Genomic DNA, 22,376 nt, shown 5'->3' with positions numbered 1-22,376 from the left:
GTCGTATTTACATTGTAAATACATCAAGCTATGGCTTAAAGGACAAGGCATTAGAGACAGAGATATCAGGCCAGAGATGACAAAGATCAGAGCCAGGGCAATAGTTTAGAGAGAAAAGAGAAGCGTGTCAACACAAAAAATATCTCAAAACTAAAATTAGTGAGATATGTTAAATGATAGATGTGAAAATGGATAAAAAGGAAGGAGTCAAGGATGTTGCTTTGATTTTGGCCTGATTGACTAGTAGACAGATGGGAAGTAGATGAGGAGAAACAGGTCTGGGAGAATGATGGGGAGATGATGTGTCCAGTTTTGGACACGCTGAAACCTCAGTGGCCACAGTCAGTCAAGTGGTGATATCCATAGGAGGTTGGGTTTGGCAGTCTCAAGGTCTGGGAGAGGTCAAGCCTGGAGACAGAGTTGCAGGAGCCTTTGCTGTCTCCTTTCCCTCCTCCTCTCCAATCACCCACACATCCCATTTACATCCCCAACCATATTCCTGTCCACACATTCCATGTATTGTGACTAATGAATGGGGAAGAACTGAGCAATAATTCCTCTCCCTCCTCATTTTACATAAGTCTAAATAAGGCTATCATAATTCGAAGACAATGTAAATTCTCTGGTTCAATCTTGTGATAAAACACATCACTGTCTCACAATTCATCTAATTGTTCTTTGCCATTTCCTTCCTAGAAATTAAAGGATCCCCCTAGTCATTTTATATGAGACCAAATCTGAAGTATCTGTGTATCATGTACATAATTTAATAGTAAGTGTCAGTCAGTCTGTGGTCTTTTATCTACTCAATGAAAAAAAATACAGAAATTCATAAAAGTGTAAAACAAATGTAATTGACACCTGGATTTGGAATGCCCTAAATGATGATGTGGTTATTTATCTTCTGTGTATGTTTTATGAAGGTTAACACTGAAACGTGTTACTTTTACTAGGCATACATCATTGACCGAGATGTAGTAGGAACATGCTAGATACGAGAGAGACTAAATTAAGGCTTGTTAAGTAATACACGAATCCATTTATCCATAACTAATCCACAAGGATAATACAGAGTTGAATGGTGCATGCACTTGTGGCTACATGCATGCCATGTTATATCATTAGATCCTTGAAGGAAGTGTGTCTTTGTAAGAGTAGAGTTTCACCTGGTGTGCAAGGTGAGTGAATTCACGATTCACGATGCATTCTGAGTCTGTTCTGAAAATGCAGTCTCTCTTTGCATGCTTTTGTCATGACAAGTCTTAGGAAGGTGACTGACCTTCTCAAATAGCTGAATCATGGAACACTGGATATTTGCTCCCACGTTCTACCAACCGTGGCATCCATGTTGGGTTTATCACTTGGTAACAAGATAAATACTCTGATGAGGTGTTACACTCCCTAACAAAGCTTGTTTCATATACAAACGTTCTCACACTCGTAGCTGGCCCAGGGTAACATCTTAAAATAGGTGAGGTTTGCTTTCTATTGTCTTGGATACCGGGACTGGCCCTCTGTGTGGCCCAGGCCCAATCTCATTCAACACCTCATTCTTTTGCTTATCCTCTTCACACACACCGAAACTCCTTCCCTGACCACTTCTCCATCCACTCCATCATAAGCCTCTCTGCCGGAATTTCAAAACATGTATTATTTCTCCAAGAGGCATTAACATGCTATATTTTTATTGATACTTATAAAAGGAGATATTTATTCTCTGAGAACGATATTTCAAGGAATGTATGTTGGAGGATGTTTTAGTCAAGGTGACCCCAAATTCACACTGCAGAGGTGGCTACCTTTACATACATTTGGTCCTGCTCCCACAACAACTACTCAAATTTCTAGAGTGAATCATGCTGTCTAAACACTGACTAATTTGTATTAATGATCTTTGTTATAAAAACAGTGTTGCAATATATTTAACTGTAAGTCATTAATAAAATAAGATTACTATATGGAGTTGTTTCTTTTTTTAACAATTTATTCTTCTTATGATATTGTGGGTTGTCTGGGTGCTTTTTGTTCCAGTGATATGTGGTGGAGTCATTCCCGTGTCTGAGTTCAGCGGGTGTTCAAGTTGGGGAGTTCTCCTGCACGTCTTTTCTCTCTCTGCACGATGTCTTATCTTTCAGGGCCTTTTTTTTTTTTCTGGCCGTGCCGCACAGCGCACAGGATCTTAGTTCCCCGACCAGGGATCAAACCTGTGCCCCCTGCAGTGGAAGTGCGGAGTCCTAACCACTGGACCGCCAGGGAAGTCCCATTATGTGGAGTTTTGTGTCAAAATGGGACTTTCTTTTTGACTACAATTACATTATGCTTTGGATAACTTCAGTGATGACATTACTACTGAGGTAGATATGATACATCTTTCTAATTTGTATATTTCCCATCTACCAGCAAATCACATAGAAAGGGTAATTATGGAAGTGTTAGTGTTTGCTCATTCAAAGTGGAGAGGAGGATAGAAAGACATTACAACGCGCTGAGCGTTAATAAGTCATTTAGCAAGCATAATGCAAAACAATCAGCCCAGTGTCTATCCTAGTCACTGGGAAAGATTATCATGGTTGTGGCACTCACGGTGTTTACCATCTAGCAGGGAGATAGACACTGAATAGTTAACTGCATGGGCTATTCAATCACAGTTGGATGTGTATTTCAAAAAATAGTACAGTGTAGGTTATCTCCATAGTAGAATATATTAGAACTTTATTCATAAGGTTGTTTTCTTATTTTGGGCATTATTTCTTCTTTATACCTAATTCAGTGCAGTGCTACTGGGAAGAAAACGACAACCTTAATCAAATCAACTATCACACCCCTTGTTAACTTATTCATATGATTTAAAATTTAGCCCTAAATTCATAGATTCATAAATTGTTTGGGGAGGTGACATTTGGTAAGCATCTGTTTCTTTCTTAAAATTTTGTTAGGTTGTTTCTAACACTCATTATACTTTAAGCATTTCTAAATGATATGCAGTCAAAAGTTTTCTTTTTTGGCTTCTAAAAAAAAAGAAAGAAAATGAACACCTTGATATAGATACTTTGATAATGTATTTCTGATTTTAAAATTAATGCATACCTATTATAGTACATGTAAAAAATTTTCAAAGAGAAAAAATGACCAACATCTATAAAGTTATGACCCAGAGATATCACTGTTTACATTTTAACATATTTCCAGGTCGAATTTCTGCACCTATTCAATGCATACAGTTCATGTCATACTGTATATATAATTTTATATCCTCCTTTTTTCCACTTAAGATTATCTCATACACATTTCCTAGAAGATAAGAAAATGAGAAGGTGAAAGACATTCCGTTTCATTATTCTTTACTTCCATAGAAGTGATCTGCCCTACAACTGTCGCATATACTATTTCAGGGTAACTATAGTCTTATGATAAGACCTGATCTTATATATTTTATAATAGTTAGGAACACTTTGTAGGAGCTGTGCTTTTCTAATTGGTATCCTAGGAGGTGTCTCATCCTCTGGGTTTTTTCTCGTCCAGATTTCCCAGATTTTTCTTCTTAAAGCACCACTTTTTATAAGTCACTTCCCTTCTCAAGGGTTTGCAGTAAGCTGCCTTTAGATTAGCTCTCAACTCAGTCTGGAATTAGAGACCCCTCTGCAAAATGCTATCATCTTTCCTCTCTCTGTCCCCTAGACACCGACTGCTCCAGGCAGATCTCAGCCAGCCAGCCAATGTGCTTCCCACTTCGTAATTTTAGTGCCTTCCCTTTTCAATCGTCAAATTTTCATTTATCTCAACCCTTTCCTTGAGGTCCTCACACACCTTTTCAATCCTTTCCCCTCCTCCCTATGACACTTCCTACCTTTGGCGCCATTCAATTTAGCTCTGAATCATTTATTGCCTTTTACAGCTTTCTCTCATTGTTTGATATGTGAATGTCTTTTCTTCGGATGCTGAGCTCATAAAATTGCTCTATTTGAGACAGGGCAGCAACTCCCACACCTGGGCGCTCTGTTACAACAGCTAACACTATGGAGCACTTGCCATATGAAGGATAATATGCTAAGTACTTGGCAGACATTATCTCATCCATTCTTCACAAAAGTCTGTGTCTTTTAGGAATGCTTTTGGCTGCAAATGACAGAGGACCCAATCTGTCTAACAATGCCTAAACAGTACAGACTTATTTATTATCTAATGCAATTATAACAACAGGAACAAAAATTGGAGGTAGGTGGTTTCCAGCCTTGGCTTAGCCACTCTCTGATGTCTGGGCTCTGCTTTGGCATCTCCGCAAGTCTTTTCGGCTTTCCGCATGGGTGTGATGTGGCTGTAACGTTTCCTGGCATCACATCCTCACACAGCTCTGCTCAAAGTCGGGTAGGAGGAGGGGGTGTAGGATAGGAAGTTCTCTTTGCATATCTCCTCTTATCAGGAAGGAAAAATTTCCCCAAACGTTTCCGAGCAGACGTCTCCCACATCTCATTGACCAGAACTGGGCTATCTATCCACCCCCTAGTCCAGCAACGAGGTCCCTCTTCCCAAGATCAAGAAATCTCTGAATAATACTAAAAATCAGGAAGAAGGACAGCAAAAATGGATTGCTCTTGCATAGGCAACAAACAGTACCAGCCACACAGCATGTTAGGAAATTAAAGCTCAGAGAAGCTGAGGAATTTGTGCAAGATTATGCAACTACTAAATGGCAGAAAGAGTTTTCAAATCAGACCTCTCTGAGCCTCTCAGAGTCCACCTCTTCACTCACCACACTTTAAAGTCTTTCTAGAGAGTTTTCGAATCTTATCCATCAAAACATATTTAGTACCCACTTGATGCCCAGCACTGTTCTTGCTGCTAAAAGGGAAGTAAGTATACAGTATCATCTAGTTAGTGATAGAAGCCCAACCTGGATGAAACAGCTAGAACACATACAATTTATTAACCAATTAATAATCATTATTACGTTGCAAGTTCAACTCTAAGTGGTGCGGTTCTACGTAGCAGGAGTTCACTGAGGTTTGTAGAAGTCAGACTGGATTTCATGGAGGCTATGGGGTGTGAATCAAACCTCACAGATTTGGATCAGTGGGGATAAGGGTGGCTAAAGTTCTAGGTATGTTCACTATTGGCTTAGCAGACTGCTGTGCTGCCTATGTGTGGTTTAAAAATGGTTGAACAAATTGGTTACATTGCCAGAGGGGGCCCTCCAGCGGACTGAGACCGAAAAGGGAGAGAGACCTAGACCACAAAGCAATAGCATCTACTGAACTCACTGAGACAGAGAACTGGCTGAGTGCCAAGGGATGTGAAAACTTATAAAAGGGTCAGTGGCTGCCTGAAAGGTTTCTTCGGTCTAACGGAGGAAGCTGGGAGTTGAAAGGTCACTGTTGAGGTGGAATTCCAGTTCTTTTTCTTTATGTGACCTGAGACCTTCCAGAAATGAATAAATCGAATAATTTGGCTTTTGACTGCCACATACATACATGTTCTGAAGAATGCACCTATCTCATTGTCCCTTTAATAATAATGAGGGGTTTGGGGTAAGTCAACTCACTCCTTTTTGACCAGAGACTCACGTTAGCAAGACGAGGTAAGGATAAATCTGGCTCATGGACCAGGGTCAAGCTAAGATGCCCACACAGGGCTCAGACCCACAGGCTTGGTTTTTTTTTGTTTTTTTTTTTGCGGTACGCGGGCCTCTCACTGTTGTGGCCTCTCCCGTTGCGGAGCACAGGCTCCGGACGCGCAGGCCCAGCGGCCATGGCTCACGGGCCCAGCCGCTCCGCGGCATGTGAGATCTTCCCGGACCAGGGCACGAACCTGTGTCGCCTGCATCAGCATGAGGACTCTCAACCACTGCGTCACCAGGGAAGCCCCACAGGCTTGGTTTTGCAGACACTCCAGACTGTCAACTCAGCTCTTCAAGCATAGACATGGAGCTCGCCACACCAGCCGAGAAGAAGCATGGTGCTTTTACTTCTTTTCATCTCTATCCCTATGAGGATTTGCTATGCATAAAAGTAAAGTGTGCAACTAGAGATTATCATACTAAGTGAAGTAAGTCAGAAAGAGAAAGACAAATACCATATGATATCACTTATATGTGGAACCTAAAATATGGCACAAATGAACCTATCCTATGAAAGAGAAACAGACTCACAGACATAGAGAACAGACTTGTGGTTGCTAAGGGGAAGTGGGGAGGGAGAGGGATGGACTGGGAATTTGGGGTTGGTAGATGCAAACTATTACACTGAGAATGGATAAACAACAAGGTCCTACTCTATAGCACAGGGAACTATATCCAATCTCCTGGGATAAACCATAATGTCAAAGAATATTAAAAAAAAGAATGTGTGTGGGCTTCCCTGGTGGAGCACTGGTTGAGAGTCTGCCTGCCGATGCAGAGGACAGGGGTTCGTGCCCCAGTCCGGGAAGATTCCACATGCCGCGGGCACGTGAGCCGTGGCCGCTGAGCCTGCGCGTCCGGAGCCTGTGCTCCGCAACAGGAGAGGCCACAACAGTGAGAGGCCCGCGTACCGCAAAAAAAAAAAAAAAAAAAAATGAATGTGTGTATGTGTAAAACTGAGTCACTTTGCTGTACAGCAGAGACTGGCAGAACATTGTAAATCAACTCTACTTCAAGAAAATAAAAGTAAAGTGTAGAGAAACCATCTTTACAATGTGTTGCAAACACTTTTCAATAAGCTCTAACAATATAAACATTTTCAGACTCAGATTCTATCTCATTATGCACATCTTTTATTTATTTTTACTCCTCAAATTCCTTTGGTTGTATCTAAAAATCTAGTGAATTTTCTGAATCATGTTTTCGACATCACAAATTCCACTTAACACCTATAATTTATAGAGTTAAAAATCAACTTTAAGTACAAGTGGATTTTCATTGTTTAAACATAAGATCTATGTTCTAAAGAAGGGCAAATGAGAAGTTCTTTGGGTGTTGTTTGTGACAGGATATTAGGGTGGAACCCAGAATTACACAGGAAATTATAGCTTGAGAAAATGTAAGACGGTTTAAAATAGAGAATTTATAAGGAAGAAAAGTGGTATTTTTTTTTCTTTCCATTCCCAAAGCATTGCTTGCGGGCGGCTTAGATTCAGAAGAGAAAGGATTCCATTGCTTTTAAGTATTGCAAAGAGCTCCCAGGCCACCCTTGTCAAAAGATAGAGGGGATGTTGCAGAATTTGGTACTATGAGAACAAGTACCAAACAACAATTTCGTACTATGAGAACAAGAACAAACAGGAATTGACAGGTTTTATCCAGTTTTTTACAGGCATGTGTAGATATTGCCAAATTCTTAAGTTTCTGAATGACGTCATCCTCCCAACAAATTTCTTAAATGATGCCTTAGCAAACAAGCAATTCTATCCTAACGATGTGTTTCTGAGTAAAATGTTGACTCACTCAAAGGATACAGATTAGAAAGAGAGAGAAGAAAATGCTCTGTGGGAGGGGCAGAGCTTTATAAAACCAGTCATCACCATGCCTGAACTCATAACAATTCTCAGAGGACCGTTTCTTGTCAGACAGAGAATAACCAGGTATTTCAGTCATTTCCATGTCTATCTCTATGAAATATGGTTTTATTTTGCACACTGGTATTATTAATATAATGAAAATTAAAATGTGGGATGTTTTTAAAAGATGGGTGAAAATTTACTGGTGTTTTCTTGTTTTGTTGTTTGAGAATATTTTAGTTCTAGATTTGAATTAAATTTATAGCAAGACCTAATCTTAAATCTCAGAGGCCAGCAAAGGCCTATGTAACATTCATCAAACCAAAAGGTACATTTAGGTTGTGATGTCAATTTTACCAAACAGCTTAGAATGTGTATATTCTTTACTAGTTCGTGTTTGGCACTGAATTTGATGAGAATAGCTAGACCAATTAAAATGTATTAATTTAGCAACTGAAAGTAATCTATAAATTGTGTATACATATAATAAAGGCAAAAAAGATGACTCAGTTTTTAATCTAAAACAATCAGAAATTAAGCAGGAAGCTGGGTTGGGTCAATTCAATACCAAAATACCTTTATTGAATTTAGTTCAATAATCAGTCAATCTAGTGAGAGGGGAAAAATCAGCCAAATTAGTTGCTGGATTGACTGAAGTAATAGTTCAGTAATAGTAATAAATCATTTAATACCCCACAGACAAACAATTACTCATGATGAAAGTCATCAAATATCAGACAATGCCTTTACTTTTGTGGGGGGAGAAGTTGGTAATTTGAAAGGGAAATTTCCTTGAAGTTATTGTTTTCTCTGTGTTCTCATTAATTTTTGTGGTCAATTTCAGAATATCTGCACTGTGTCGTTGCAAAAAAAATTATTTAAAATGCTACAGCAAACTGAAATCTAACCTGCCATGCCAACGAGCACAGCAACTGTTGTAGTGGCTCTGGCAGCACCTCCCAAGTTCTTTGTCACCTGTGCCAAGTTTCAGCGGCACATCTGTCAACTTGTTTTACAGGAACGGACACAGACATCGTGGAGCCCAGCCCCACATATGCTTTTCATCCGTTTGTTCTTCTAAAGAGAATATTCAATGTTGATTAGGAATATAACCTCCAGAAGCTGATAAGGTTGTGTAACTCTGGTGTTAAGAAATTCACAACAGGTGCTACCTAAGAGGTTATGCTATCTGATGTCACTCAGTGATTCAGTTTCACATGGTCTTAGGCAGACTCTCACCTAAATGTAAGGTGTGGATTTGTTAGAGAATCAGAAGACACTATATATATATATATATATATATATATATATACATATATATATATATAAAAATATAAACTTCTCAAACCTTATTTGAAAGGTCTGTGGGAAAAGCGCTAGAGTTGGAATCAGAAGGCTGAGATTCAATCTAGGCTTTGAAACCAGCTGTGCAATCAACATCTTCATATTTTCATTGCTATAATAGGAATTACTAGGTTTAGCGGGCAAGCAATTATGCAAGTTAAATAAAGCAGTGAGGCCGAAGGAATTTGGTAACTGCAATATAGACAACACATATTATTTTTTATGTTAAATGCAGTTAATTGTACCTGATCTTAAAGATAAAATTTAGACTACTTTTAAAAGAAGTACATGCATCTGGGATGATGTAATTCTGTCCTAATTCATTTTTTATTTTTTTATACAGTCAACTGAAATCCTAACGTGGCATTAAAACCCTCTCTGGTAGTTTGTCTTGACACTTAAAGTTTGTTAGTGTCAAAGTGACAGACTACGGAGGTCGTTTTAAAGAATTAGGTATAGGAGAGGCCTCCATTGATTTTTCTGGCTCTGATCCCTTATTTATTTTTTCACACAATAGAGAAATATTTATTTATATTATTCTCAGTTTGTTTCTGAAATGTTACTGAGATAATTTACAAAAAAAGGTCTACCCAGGACTAATTCATCATAAAGATGATTTTAAATTGTAGAAGGAAGAGAAAACAAATTTCTGAGCCACCCAAGGTAATCTAATCTCAGTGATGAAGCAAGAGAAAAAAATAGTGATTTTCGTTTTCTAACTTAATAAGCCTCTAGGAGTATTACAAACTTGCTTCCTTCCTCTTTTTATCTCCTCTTTCTAGCATTTCTCTAACTAGTAACTGGCCTAAACTCCTACACACAGCAGTGAGGTTAAACACCAGCAGGTAAAGCAGTGAGCGACACTGGACAGAGTGGGTTTCTGAAGCAGACCTGCACCATTACATACAAACTCTGTGACCTTATACAAGTTGCTTACCCTCTCTGGACATCAGTATGTAACCTATACAGTAAAGATACTAATATCTACCTCATACAGATCCCATGAATATTAAATATTAAAGGAGACAAGAAGACATGAGAGAGTTCTGGGGACAAGTTTTACCTAATTTACTATTTTGTCTTGAAAAAATACAATTGAGTGGTATTTCCCATAAGAAATTTTGACGCAAATTGCAATCACTTTCTTCAAAAGAAATGTTGGTGAACCAAGTGTTCACATAAAACACCCATGGATTAGGGTGATGTGAGCCTGGGAGGCCCTGCTGAGTGAGTCCAAGCCTAAAGAGCTGCAGGACGTGCCTCATGGGGCATGGGGCAACTCCCCAGCCACTGTCACAAGAAGGTTTCCTGTAGGATGATTAGTGTCAGCGTCGCTTGGTGTATTTATAGATTTTGGTAATTGCAGGGTGTGTTTTAAGCCGCTACGAAAGCATAAGATACAGTTTGTTGGCCAGAATCAACAGGTGTGTCCAAGCGTTTGGCTGCATGCAGAGCCTTAGGTCATGGAGGGCGTGTCTGTTATTTATCTTCAGATGGTGGATGGGGTGTGTGTGTGTGTGTGTTCTATAGCCCCAGGACCACCCCTGCAATGGGACCTGGCATTGACTTCCCTACTAGGGATGGTGGGAGGAGGGGGCTTTTCCAGCTCTCCCAGTAATGAACTGCTCAGCTCAGGGGTTGCTTTGGTAGAAAGGCTATGGTGTGTGTGAGTGGAGGGATGCAGGTATGCAAGGTAGGGCTGTGTAAAAATGCCCACTCTCAAACGGTGAGTCTAGGTCACTTCTAGAAGCAAGGAATTTGAAAGAAGTTTGACCATCTCCATTGGCGCCAATCAGAGTGTATATGCACGTGGCATACATGTGAATATGCATGTATTTGCCTGTGGGGTGTGTGTGTGTGTGTGTGTGTGTGTGTGTGTGTGTGTGTGTGTGTGTGTGGTGTGTATCTGTGGGTACAACACAGAGGCTGAGAACATGACCCTGGAGGCTGGCTACCCACCTACCACCTTCAATTTCCAGTCCTTCCCCTTATAGTCGAGTGACACTGGTCACTTTTCTTCTTCTCTCTGGGCAGTAGTTTCTTCCTTTGTAAAACAGGAATAGCAATGCCTTCCTCATAGGGTTTCCATAAAGATTAACTGGTTACTACAGGTGAGATGTTTAAAACAGCATCTGTTGTACAGCAAGGTTTCGATAAAGGCTACTTATTGCTGCTATTATCATTATTATGATGTGGAGTGTCCCTACTCATCACATGACTGCTCCCTCTATCTCAGGATTGGCTACATAATTTGCAGTAGCCAGTGCAAAGGAAAATGCAGGGCCCTTTGTTTAAAATTATTAAGAATTGCAAGGTTGTGGGAGCAGTGCATTGTACCGAGTGTGGGACCCTGTGTGGCTGCACAGGTCCCAGGATCACGATGATGCTGTCCCTGCTCTCCCTCATGCTCTTGGATGAAAGGAGAACAGAGAGGGAACCCCTGCCCCGTGCAGGGTACAGCCTGTACTACTCTGCTGACATCACTCAAAATGTTGAGTCATCTTTTAGAGCTGTTTATTTTTTTCCCCTCACTGTCCTTCTAGATTGAAACAATGGAAGAACTTTACAAGGCAAACACAATCTTTGCCCTCAGTTTCTTCAGCCATCTGGCAAATACAAGTGCTGTCACCCAGAATCTCTTCTTCTCTCCATGGAGCATCTCCTCCACCATGGCCATGATCTACCTGGGTGCCAGGGGCAACACTGCAGACCAGATGGCCAAAGTAAGTTTCTGTTAAAGTTCCAAATTAGAACAGAATGATTCCTGAACTGAATTGTAGAATTGCTCTGATTACATGTCTGAGACATCTTGACTCTAACAAGGTCAGCAATCATCACAAGCCATTACAACACAAGTTCCTTAGATTCAAATCTATAAAACAGCCAAACCAAAAACACCCTCAGTGGTAGACATAGCAGAAATCGTACCAGAATTTCTTATCCTGCAAGGTTAGAAAGGGTTAATAGTGACAACGTCTTATATTTGGTAGTATAAATGCTTATATTTTTCGAAGTATTTGCAAGCTTTATCTCTATTGGTTTTAAGACAAGTGTCATTTAACACAGTGGGGAGAGTGGCAGTGGGAATGAAGCACTTTTCCCAGGGCTTCTTCTGGTTTCTGCCCTCCTAGCTCAGGTTCCTTCCATTCATGTAAAGAATTCCTTCCAGTGGTTTTAAGAGAGTGTCACCAAGGGAAAAGATATCCCAGACCCGTGATCTCCGCACTCTGGGAGATGCACAGAGAGCAGTGTGACTTCAGAGGACCTCAGCCAACATTCTCAACCCCATGAGTTCACGTCAACAAAATGGGGCTGACGTGATGGCCAGTCCTCAAAGTCAAGGACAGGGTGTGGGACAGCATTGTGAGCTATTTCTGTTAAGGCCACTGGCTTCCTTCCTTGGTGAAGGAAGCTGACACCAGCTCAGTCAGGGGACCCTTTCACTAAGTCTGGGGCCATGGAAGTATATTGAACTACTTCAACTGTACATGGCAATGGTCCTATGGGATGAATTCAGCACCATTAAAATTCACATGATCCTGTATTTCCCAGGTCAGTGACCAGACAAAGTAATATATAATTAAAATTCTTTCCTATTCCCATATGTACAAACATTAAAATTGAATGCTTTAAGTACAGGCTCTGGTTTCTCACCAACACGGACTCTGTTTTCAGCCACGCCAAAATGCTGCTGGCTACTTTTGACTTTCCCAGGAGAACGGCACCTGAGTGTGTGCATATAGATAGGTGGATACCTCCTTCCAGGTACACGGTGAACCATTTCAGATGGGTCTTGTTTGGAGTGGCCCACAGAGAGTGTTGGCCTATCTCACTGCAGCAGGAAAAGGGATGGAAGTGTCACTCCCTGCCTTTGTGGCAGTTTAAACATCAAGACTTACAACAAAACCCAGTTGCTCACATCTGAGAGCAGCAACATTTTGCAAAACTCCTTCCCTCTATTTTCTTTGCCTTGAAAAGAATAAGCGCAGTGAACTCTATTAAAAACTTTAGAAAACATCAGGGTCTTCATTTTTTAGATGTAAAGGCATCAGAAGCAAGATTTCTTTGAGGACAAATGCCAAATGAAGTGCTCTAGGTACGTAAAGTAAAAAACGTGATTTTGATACAAAAGGAAAATTAACTTATTGGTCACTCGACACAACACAGCTTTTCTGTGTTTGGCAAGTGCTTTCAGCACATGGGACACGGGGTTTATATAGCTTTCTTGTAACTGTGCTGCATGGGCAGATTTTAAAATTCAAAGACAAATTTGGTTAATTCCCTACTAAAAAACGAGGAGAAGCTCTTTGCTTGGAGGAGGAAGCAGGGATTTTGGGGACAGACCTGCCTGTGTTTGGGTGGTAACTTTGCCATTTACCAGGTGTGTGAGGGAAGGCATTTCAACTCTCTGAGCCTCAGTTTTCTTTCTTTTTTTTCTTGTGGTACGCGGGCCTCTCACTGTTGTGGCCTCTCCCGTTGCGGAGCACAGGCTCCGGACGCGCAGGCTCAGCGGCCATGGCTCACGGGCCCAGCCGCTCCGCGGCACGTGGGATCTTCCCGGACCAGGGCACGAACCCATGTCCCCTGCATCAGCAGGCAGACTCTCAACCACTGCGCCACCAGGGATGCCCAGTTTTCATATTTTTAAAAGGAGAATGAAAATGCATAGCCGGCAAGATGGGTGTGAAGATTAGAAAGAATAGGAGAAGCACGTGTTAGAACTAAAAGTTACCATAGCTGACACTTACAGTGCCCTGGCCAGGCACCTTTCTAAGAATGTTTTATAGTTTAACCACAGAATACAAAATCCTGTGAGGTAGGTGCTCTGATTACCATAGTCCTTTCATAGAAATGAGAAATTTAGGGCAAGAAGAGGCCACACAGTTGGGAATTGATATAGCTGGTAAAGGTGACATAGTTGTAATGGAATAAAGGAATGCGTAGAAGGGATAAACTCTTACAGAGCACAAGCGATGTGAGATCAGCAGTTATACTGTTACCAGCTCTTCTCTTTAGGGTAAGGCCACGGACCTGCCCAGGCCGAGCCGCCTCTCTGGGCAGGGTGCATCCCTCAGCATGGCCCGGGTCACCTCACATCCCCCCTCCTGCAGCGACTCTCGCCGTGACTCGGGAGGCCTTTAGTGCTAGCTCCAAGACCCCATCAATCTCCTTAAAAGGGAGGACAACCGGAGAATCTGTTACATGAAATATTCTTCCCTTACGTGGCGGCAGAGTCAGACCACTTCTTTTCAAAGAGTATTAGGTAAGACTCATAATGTGTGATCTGAAGAGCAGAGAGAGACCCCACAAATCCTAACACCTCTCCTTCCAGCCTAGAGATTCACCACCTGCTGGACAAGCCTGCCTTTCCTTCCTTAGCAGAACGTCTACCTCACCTGGGACCCCACGGGGATGGGACCCAAAGGATGTTGGAGGTGGGAGTGGGTGGGTAGCAGGGCCAGGCTCGGGGGTGCCGAGACTGGCTGAGCCAGGCAGGGAAGGCTCCAGTTTGGGGGAGGGGACCTGAGGGCCCTCCCGGGGCCAGTGTGCACCTACCAGCTTCACTGTTATCCTGATCTGCCACTGACAACATAAAGAGATTCATATTGTCATCTTACCTCTGCCATTTGCCCCCCACATGGACAGACGTGTGGGATTTCTTTATGTGTAAATAAGGTATGTGCAAATATTTTAGGTGATCCCTGTAATATTGAGTGACCTGCTTTTATGTTTAAGCTAGCTGTGGCTTGTAGTTTTTGACAGGTTAGAAGTGTGTAATATATAAGGCCACTGAATAGAGAGATACAAGGTTGGGAGTTAACCTTATTGCTTCCTTCAGAATACTGGCATGTTTTCAAGGCAACTTATGGGTTGGGTTATAATTTAGATAATTTAGAGGTTATAAATCATCTCATCATAACAATTTGCCGTCAGAATGGCAAGCATATGAATTAGTATAAAATAGTTCATGCTGAGTCCTGTGAAGGACACTTCCGCTGGCTGACACATGTTACATATGAAGAGCATCTATGCTTGTTAGCATACACAAAGGCAGGAAACGAGAGTAGGACGACTAAGAGGAGCTCGAGAGCCATTGGTTTAAAAGTTACGTAATGCAGCAGGAAAATGTACCTAATTCTCTGGAATTCCAATTGTAGGTGCTTCAGTTTAACAAAGGTGGAGACCACAAAGTCGCCCCAGACACCCAAGAGATCTTCACCAGTTGTGAATTCACACAGAAGATCCAGAGGGGCACTTATCCTGATGCTATTCTGCAGGTATCTGACTCATCCATTTCTATTTCTTTTGTATTTTATTTCCAGAATATTCTTGTCTTAAAATCACAGGATTAGACAGGGAAGGAACCTAGTACAACTTCCCTCCTTCATAGAAAGAAGTCCTTGAGTCCTTGAGTAAATCTCCTACTCTGATAAGTAAGGGCAGAGCCAGGGTAGAATCCAGACTTCACGACTTCCAGGCCAAGACTATTTCTAAATTCTATCACCCCACTCTGCCATTAGTTGGGGATGTATAATTTATTCTAATGCCATTGTAGAGACTCCTAGAATACATATGCATAGATGCAGATTTCCAGAGTAAGGAGTGACAAGTAATTGAGGAATGGAGAAGGCCAGGCTTGGTGACTTCATGAAAGGTCAGTGACCCTCAAATATCCTTTATGTCCTCCCCTTCTATCTCCTGTGATCTATCTATCTATCTATCTATCTATCTACCTATCTATCATCTATCTATCTACCTACTATCTATCATCTATCTATCTATCTATCTAATCTCTTCAGCTAATCTATCTCACATAGTCATTTCTTTTCCCAATACTCCATTTTCTTAAACACCAGCTATCCAGCTACATTGTAGGAGCTGGGCGTAGATGCGCTCCTATGGGTAAACAACTTCCACGATCAGACTCCTAAGTTAGGTTATGAGGAGATACCCCACATAGCTTTCTTCCTGATGCTCCATCTGCCTGTCAGCCACGGAGTTATGGACTTAGGAGGGGAAGAGGGCCCCTTCAATATGGAGATGCTGCCAGGTCTGAATGGACAGCAGTCCAGCTGCAGGGCTCTGACCTCTGCTTTACCCAGGCGCTGCTGTGACTAAGCCCTGTTTGTGTCATCCTGCTTACAAACTTCAGGTTGGGGATTGGAATTTCCCTCAATTTCCTGCTTTCTAAAACCCAGATTTTCCACTTCACAGACTACCCCTTAATTATAAAACGGTACTTGCAGAAGTTATATGAACTTTTTAAAGAACACTTCTAAGGCAACAGTTTAATATAATAAAAATTGCTTACAGACTTTGTAGTTCAGGAGACTGTAAAAGGAGCCTGACTTTCTTCTAGGATCTTTGTTACTTCATGGTTCAATCCAATCCATAGGCACAGTAAAATCTGAAACAAATAAGAAAATTATCTGATATCATCCATATCAACAATATTTCCTCAGAGATTCCTCTAAAGTGCCAGAAAAAAGTATACTTTAATACAGCATTTTATTGACGTACTGGAAAAAATACCATTGCTTAAGAAATATCTTGTTTAGGAGTCTTGAGTTACATAAAGAGAGTCTCTCCTTTCTGTTTAAGGCACAAGCTGCAGACACAATCCATTCATCCTTCCGCTCTCTCAGCTCCGCCATGAACACGTCCACAGGGGAGTATTTATTGGAAAGTGCCAATAAGCTGTTTGGCGATAAGTCTGCAAGATTCAGGGAAGTAAGTGAAACGTGCGATTTAAATGGCAGGGCCCCAAACTTAAAAGGAGCTCAGTTTTAAAGCTGTTCTCTCTTATTCATGCTGAGAGAGTCAGAATTCCACATGGGTTCCCTTAGACTCCCTAAGGCCATTGGACACTATCCAACACAGCTATCCCTATGCTCCCTCTGTGGGTGCTTTCTCTCCCTGCTGCAAAATTCCCACCTATGAGTCGTAAGTCAGGAAGAGCACAGCTGATTTCCAGAGCCTCTATCCCCACACCCAACTTCTCCCCTTGTACCCAGTGGTCATAATGCAAAGCGTGCAGGACAGCAAATAGAATTGGGACTGGAGTTGGGGGTGGAGGTCAAGAGAACACATATAATCAGCCCCCCTAGCCAACCTCCACCCCTACCCCTACCTCAGGCTCCCCAGTCTTGACAGGAAGCCTGTAATTTATAATTACACCAAGGCTTGTTCAGTATATATTCTATGTAAACTTTGTCTTTTTTTTTTTTTTGCTTTAAAGAGATACATGCAGCTCTCCAAGAAATATTACTCTACAGAACCCCAGGCAGTTGACTTCCTAGAACGTGCAGAAGATGCCAGAAAAAAGATTAATTCCTGGGTCAAGACTCAAACCAAAGGTAAAACCAAGGAAGTAGTTTCTGCTCTTCTTTCCACTTAGAAAGCTCTTATGTAGTTTTTAGAAAACCATCCTTAGCCCTTACTCCCAACCTTAGTTATTTTGATTAATGTAACCTGATTCTTGTTGAGCCACGTGGTGTTTTAAGTGAGAAAAAAATAATTGAGGTCTACTAATAGAAGACATATATTCAGTATTTAAATAATCTGATTTTGGATATTACCTTAGAATAGAATATAAGAAGAGACAGCTCTTTTCTAACATAGGACATACCAGTATTGAAATAATTGTGACTCTGTGTCTACTGTGGACAAAAACAAAGAAAAAAGGCGTGACCTTCAAATGAGTAATTGGTGTGAGAATACCAGCAATGGAAAAAGGAGGGATCATAAAATTTTAACTCTTTCTTCTGTTTCACCATTCAGAGTCAGTATGTTGTCAAGTTCTTTTGGTCCCTGCTTCATCTCTCCTGGATTGTCTAAGCTACTTCTACCTTTGTAATGCATGTCCTTAATTCTTTGTTGTTTCTTTTTTAAAAATTTATTTTATTTTTTTAACATCTTTATTGGAGGATAATTGCTTTACAATGGTGTGTTAGTTTCTGCTTTATAACAAAGTGAATCAGTTATACATACACATATGTTCCCGTACCTTTTCCCTCTTGCATCTCCCTCCCTCCCACCCTCCCTATCCCACCCCTCTAGGTGGTCAAAAAGTACAAGCTGATCTCCCTGTGCTACGTGGCTGCTTCCCACTAGCTATCTATTTTACGTTTGGTAGTGTATATATGTCCATGCCACTCTCTCACTTTGTCACAGCTTACCCTTCCCCCTCCCCATATCATCAAGTCCATTCTCTAGTAGGTCTGTGTCTTTATTCCCATCTTGCCCCTAGGTTCTTCATGACCTTTTTTTTTTTCCCCTTAGATTCCCATCCAAAATCCCACTACCTGTTAGTAGTGAAGCTGGGGTTCCCTCTTCTTCTGAGCCTTAGTCTAATTCTGGAATTCTTCAATTGGATGTTTAAAGTGTTTGCTAACTTAATGCAAAAATACGGACTTTAAAAAAAAAAAATAAATAAAAATAAATAAATAAATAAATAAATAAACGGACTTTCATTTACCTCCTGTGTTTAAAACATTGTTTCAAGCCATAGTGTGGTGTCTTGGTTTCTTCGTTACCACAGTGGAAAAAACACATGAACTAAGTTCTATAGAATTTTTAAAAAATGTTTTGTTTCTCTGAAAATAGTTGATCTACTTTAGTTCTTCATTTCTAGATTTTTAAATTACTGCTGTAAAATATTGACACACCACTGACAAAAATGAAGCAGAGAAAGTGAAGATTAACAGAAGTGAAAGTAAAAAGGTATTGCAAAATTAAAGAGACACATGAAAGTCTTGCTTTTTTGAGAACAGCAAGAATTTCTCTTCTCTTTAAGCATTTGTGTTGAATGGCTGTAAATCAATCAGTGGAATTGCCAAAATGCCAAGTAGTCATTTGGTTGGGCTCATTGTTTTAGAAAATTTTGTAATAATTTGAGACAATTTCTGTTTTATTTGTTAGGATCAAATACTAGTTTTTCCATATGCATTACAGAGTTAAATAAAGTCCTAGTAGATTTCTGTGGTAACCAAGAATTTTAATTCCCTGAGGGATATATTGAATAGAAATACTGAATGACTATACTGAAGCTGGTCAGACTACAGTGAACTTTTTGTTCGTGTCCTATATCTGTCAGTAGGAATGGAAGACGGTGGAATTCTGACCAGCTGACAAGCATTGCGACCTTGGGAGGGTTGCTAATCTCTCTTACTATGATGTTCATTTGTATAAAATGACAATAATTATACCTACTAGAGTAGTTGTGAGGATTAAATAAAATAATGTATTTAGTGGTTGAAATATTGCAGAGCAGGTATTCACTATAAGTGGCCTGTCTCTTAAACCAACTATAAAAAAAAAATCACGTTCAGATGTTATCATTTTTGAGAACATTCTCTGACTCCTCACTTGTTTACTCCCTTCTCTGTGATGTCATAGTTCCCTGCATTATTTAGCTCTCTTATAGAACTTATCACACATTGTTTCCTGACTGATTTAGAATCTCTCTTCCAATATTCTCAGTCCCACCAGGACAAGTCTTCCTTTCTCACTTCATGAATCTGTGCTACTCCTGGTGTAGGTCTAGCACAACTTCCAAAAAACTGTTTTTGGGTCAATGAATGGGTCACATGGATAGACTGTCTAGATCAGATCTTGAAGGAGCCCTAGTGACATATGTACTGTGGAAAGGCACTATTATGTTCCTTAAGTGATTCTTTTTCACTCCCATCCGAATTAACTAACTTCATACAACTACAAAACTTTGAGAAAGAGTATAAAAGGAACTTAAATTTTTTTTCCAAGTCTGATAGTAATTCTAAACCTTAATTGCATTACTTCTTCATTTTCTCTTGGATTTTGCAAACCTCAGAAATTTGGTCTCAGTTTTAGGTAAATCGAGAGGAAAACTTAAGCTTGAAGGTCAACATCTCTGCAGAGTTTGATAAATGTGGATGCTGAGTTTGATGGTGACTCAAAAGATTCAAGAAATCATGATAACTTTACAGTTCTTAATCATGAAACCTAAACATATATCATATTTTCTGTAGGCAAAATCCCAAACTTGTTACCTGAAGGTTCTATAGATGCAGAGACCAAGATGGTCCTGGTGAATGCTGTCTACTTCAAAGGAAATTGGAAAACTCCATTTCAGAAGAAATTAAACAGGCTTTATCCTTTCCGTGTGAACTTGGTACGAGACAATGAGACAGATTTTCTTAACGTATATTTTAGGGCCTTTGACAAAATAGAGAAAGAAAAGTTAGGGACCACTCACTGATACTTGTACATAATTTGCTAGTTATAAGTTATGCACATTGGATAGTTGATTGACTCTATTCCATTTTTTGACCTGTCAAACTAGATTAATAATAATATCCAACTCAAATTATTGTTGTAAGGATTCAACGAGATTTTGCAGAGTTCTTGGCCCCTAGTAGGTACTCAACAAGTGTTTCAGTATTATTATAATTATAATTGTCCATCTTATTACTAATGGGTATAATTTTGAAAAAGCTAAATAGATCAGAGCCACTGTCAGGGTATACAAATAATTTATTTTGTTGATTTTTAGAAACATAGTTCTTCAGAATGAAAGCAGAACCCATTCTCTTTTACGTCTGCTTGTAAATCTTTTGACATCTCAGTATCTACTTTCATATTTTACTTTTTAATAAATTTAGTCTGAGCGCAAAGAAGTACAGATGATGTTCTTGCATGACAAGCTGAACATTGGATACATAGAAGACCTAAAGGTCCAGATTCTAGAACTGCCCTATGCTGGATACGTCAGTATGTTCCTGTTGCTTCCAGATGGAATTGCTGAATGTTCTACTGGCTTGGAGTTGGTAAGGCATTCCAACTTGCATTGTTTTAAACTTCTGGGGCTAAACTTACCTTGGCATATGTCTACAACTTGGGAAATGGTGTGCAGTTTCTCATGGAAATATGTGAATTGGTTGAGAGGAACAGTGCCAGGTCTCACACTTTCATTCAAAGGCTTAGACTTATGTCATACATGCTACTTTCTTGCAAAATTTTTACCAAACTAGTAAATTTTAATATCACCCACGCTATAGTGAAGTTAAAGTCACTGATAGTTAACATTAGAAGTTGTTTTCCTTCTCTGCTAAGCACTCATTGGTTTTGCTTTTGGACTTGTAGCTGGAAAGTGAAATAACTTATGACAAACTCAACAAGTGGCTCAGCGAAGACACCATGGCTGAGGATGATGTGGAGGTGTATGTCCCCCGGTTCAAATTAGAAGAGCATTATGAACTCAAGTCCATTCTCATGAGCATGGGCATGGATGATGCCTTCAGCCAGGGCCAAGCCAATTTCTTAGGCATGTCTGAAAAGAATGACCTGTTTCTGTCTGAAGTGTTCCATCAAGCCTCTGTGGACGTGAACGAGGAGGGCACTGAAGCAGCTGCTGGCACTGGGGCCATTATGTCAGGGAGAACTGGCCATGGAGGCCCACAGTTTGTGGCGGACCATCCTTTCCTCTTCTTTATCATGCACAAGATAACCAAGAGTATCCTCTTTTTTGGCAGATTTGCCTCACCCTAGTTTCCGTTTCTGCACAGGATGTTGTAATGTGAGGTATAAGCTTCAGAATTGCTCTAAGGGCCGAAACTTTAGCAACCTTCTGTACATATTTCTGTTTTTCTGAACAACTTCTATTACACAGTGAATATAAATACAGAAGTAGCTTGACATCTGTCAGTCATAACATTACCACCCTGTTAATCATTTGGTCTCCTAAAATGGGATGATACCTCATTTAGTTCTTCCTTACTCTTAGTTTATTTTATCGCATTACCTTTTACTGTATTATTTATTATTTTATATAATGGCTTTTTATTATTGTTCACTGTCTAGTGTAGCTGATACAGTTACAGAAGCATGTCATCACTTATTTTTCTTTCTAAGGAAATGCACTTATTTGTTCTTATAATGAAGGACGAGCATTCCATGCCCTTCTGTGATAAAAACCTAGAAGAAAGCATCGAACAACAGGAAAATATAAGTGGTGTGCATTTCTAGCATTATGTATCACATAGATGTGTCCGTAACTTATGGAAGGTTGTGAATATATAAAATATAGACATGTTTCCATACAACTGTTTGTTTGTTGTCATTCTTTTAGGTCTTTAGGTCATAAGACCTGTTTATTTTGATTCTCAGGAATCAGGTATCATGGTTCATTTGTGAGAACGAAGAAAAAATAAACAGAATAAAGGAGCCAAAGGAGAGGCTGCTGTATAGCACAGGGAGCTTAGCTCAGTGCTCTGTGATGACCTAGAGGGGTGGGATGGGAGTGGCGGGGAGGGAGGCGCAAGAGGGAGGGGATATGGGGATACATGTACACATACAGATGATTCACTTTGTTCTACAGCAGAAACTAACACAACATTGTAAAGCAATTATACTCCAATAAAAAAAATGACAAAAAAAGAAGCCAAAGGAATAAGCGACCGTCTTGCAAGGAGCCCCAATGTTGGTGGGGGAGATGGAGTTGTGGGAAAAATGGATTAGAGCTGTCTTCTCACAGCAGCAAAAGGTATAGCAATTCAAAAGAATAGCTTGGGTCAGAGTCCTTT

The 22,376-nt window shown here is 40.3% G+C and overlaps 1 protein-coding gene across 2 annotated transcripts; it reads left to right on the top strand.

Moving 5' to 3' along the window:
• Window positions 1-7,512: 7,512 nt before the first annotated feature.
• On the top strand, window positions 7,513-21,885 carry LOC112406099 (plasminogen activator inhibitor 2-like). 2 transcript variants are annotated; one of them, XM_024754772.1, is made up of 8 exons: window positions 7,513-7,554; window positions 11,358-11,537; window positions 14,973-15,092; window positions 16,417-16,545; window positions 17,054-17,171; window positions 19,824-19,966; window positions 20,457-20,621; window positions 20,938-21,885. In XM_024754772.1, the coding sequence occupies exons 2-8, from the start codon at window positions 11,367-11,369 to the stop codon at window positions 21,340-21,342; spliced, it is 1,251 nt and encodes a 416-aa protein (XP_024610540.1). In that variant the 5' UTR covers window positions 7,513-7,554; window positions 11,358-11,366; the 3' UTR covers window positions 21,343-21,885. The 2 variants fall into 2 exon arrangements, with proteins under 2 accessions (XP_024610540.1, XP_024610541.1); XM_024754773.1 differs by lacking the exon at window positions 16,417-16,545.
• The last annotated feature ends 491 nt before the right edge of the window (window positions 21,886-22,376 follow it).

This window comes from Neophocaena asiaeorientalis, unplaced genomic scaffold (genome assembly GCF_003031525.2).
Source record: "Neophocaena asiaeorientalis asiaeorientalis breed wild unplaced genomic scaffold, Neophocaena_asiaeorientalis_V1.1 scaffold124, whole genome shotgun sequence".
NCBI lineage: Eukaryota > Metazoa > Chordata > Mammalia > Artiodactyla > Phocoenidae > Neophocaena > Neophocaena asiaeorientalis.
Note: the sequence above shows the minus strand (reverse complement) of the source record. Positions and strands in the feature narration are given on the sequence as shown.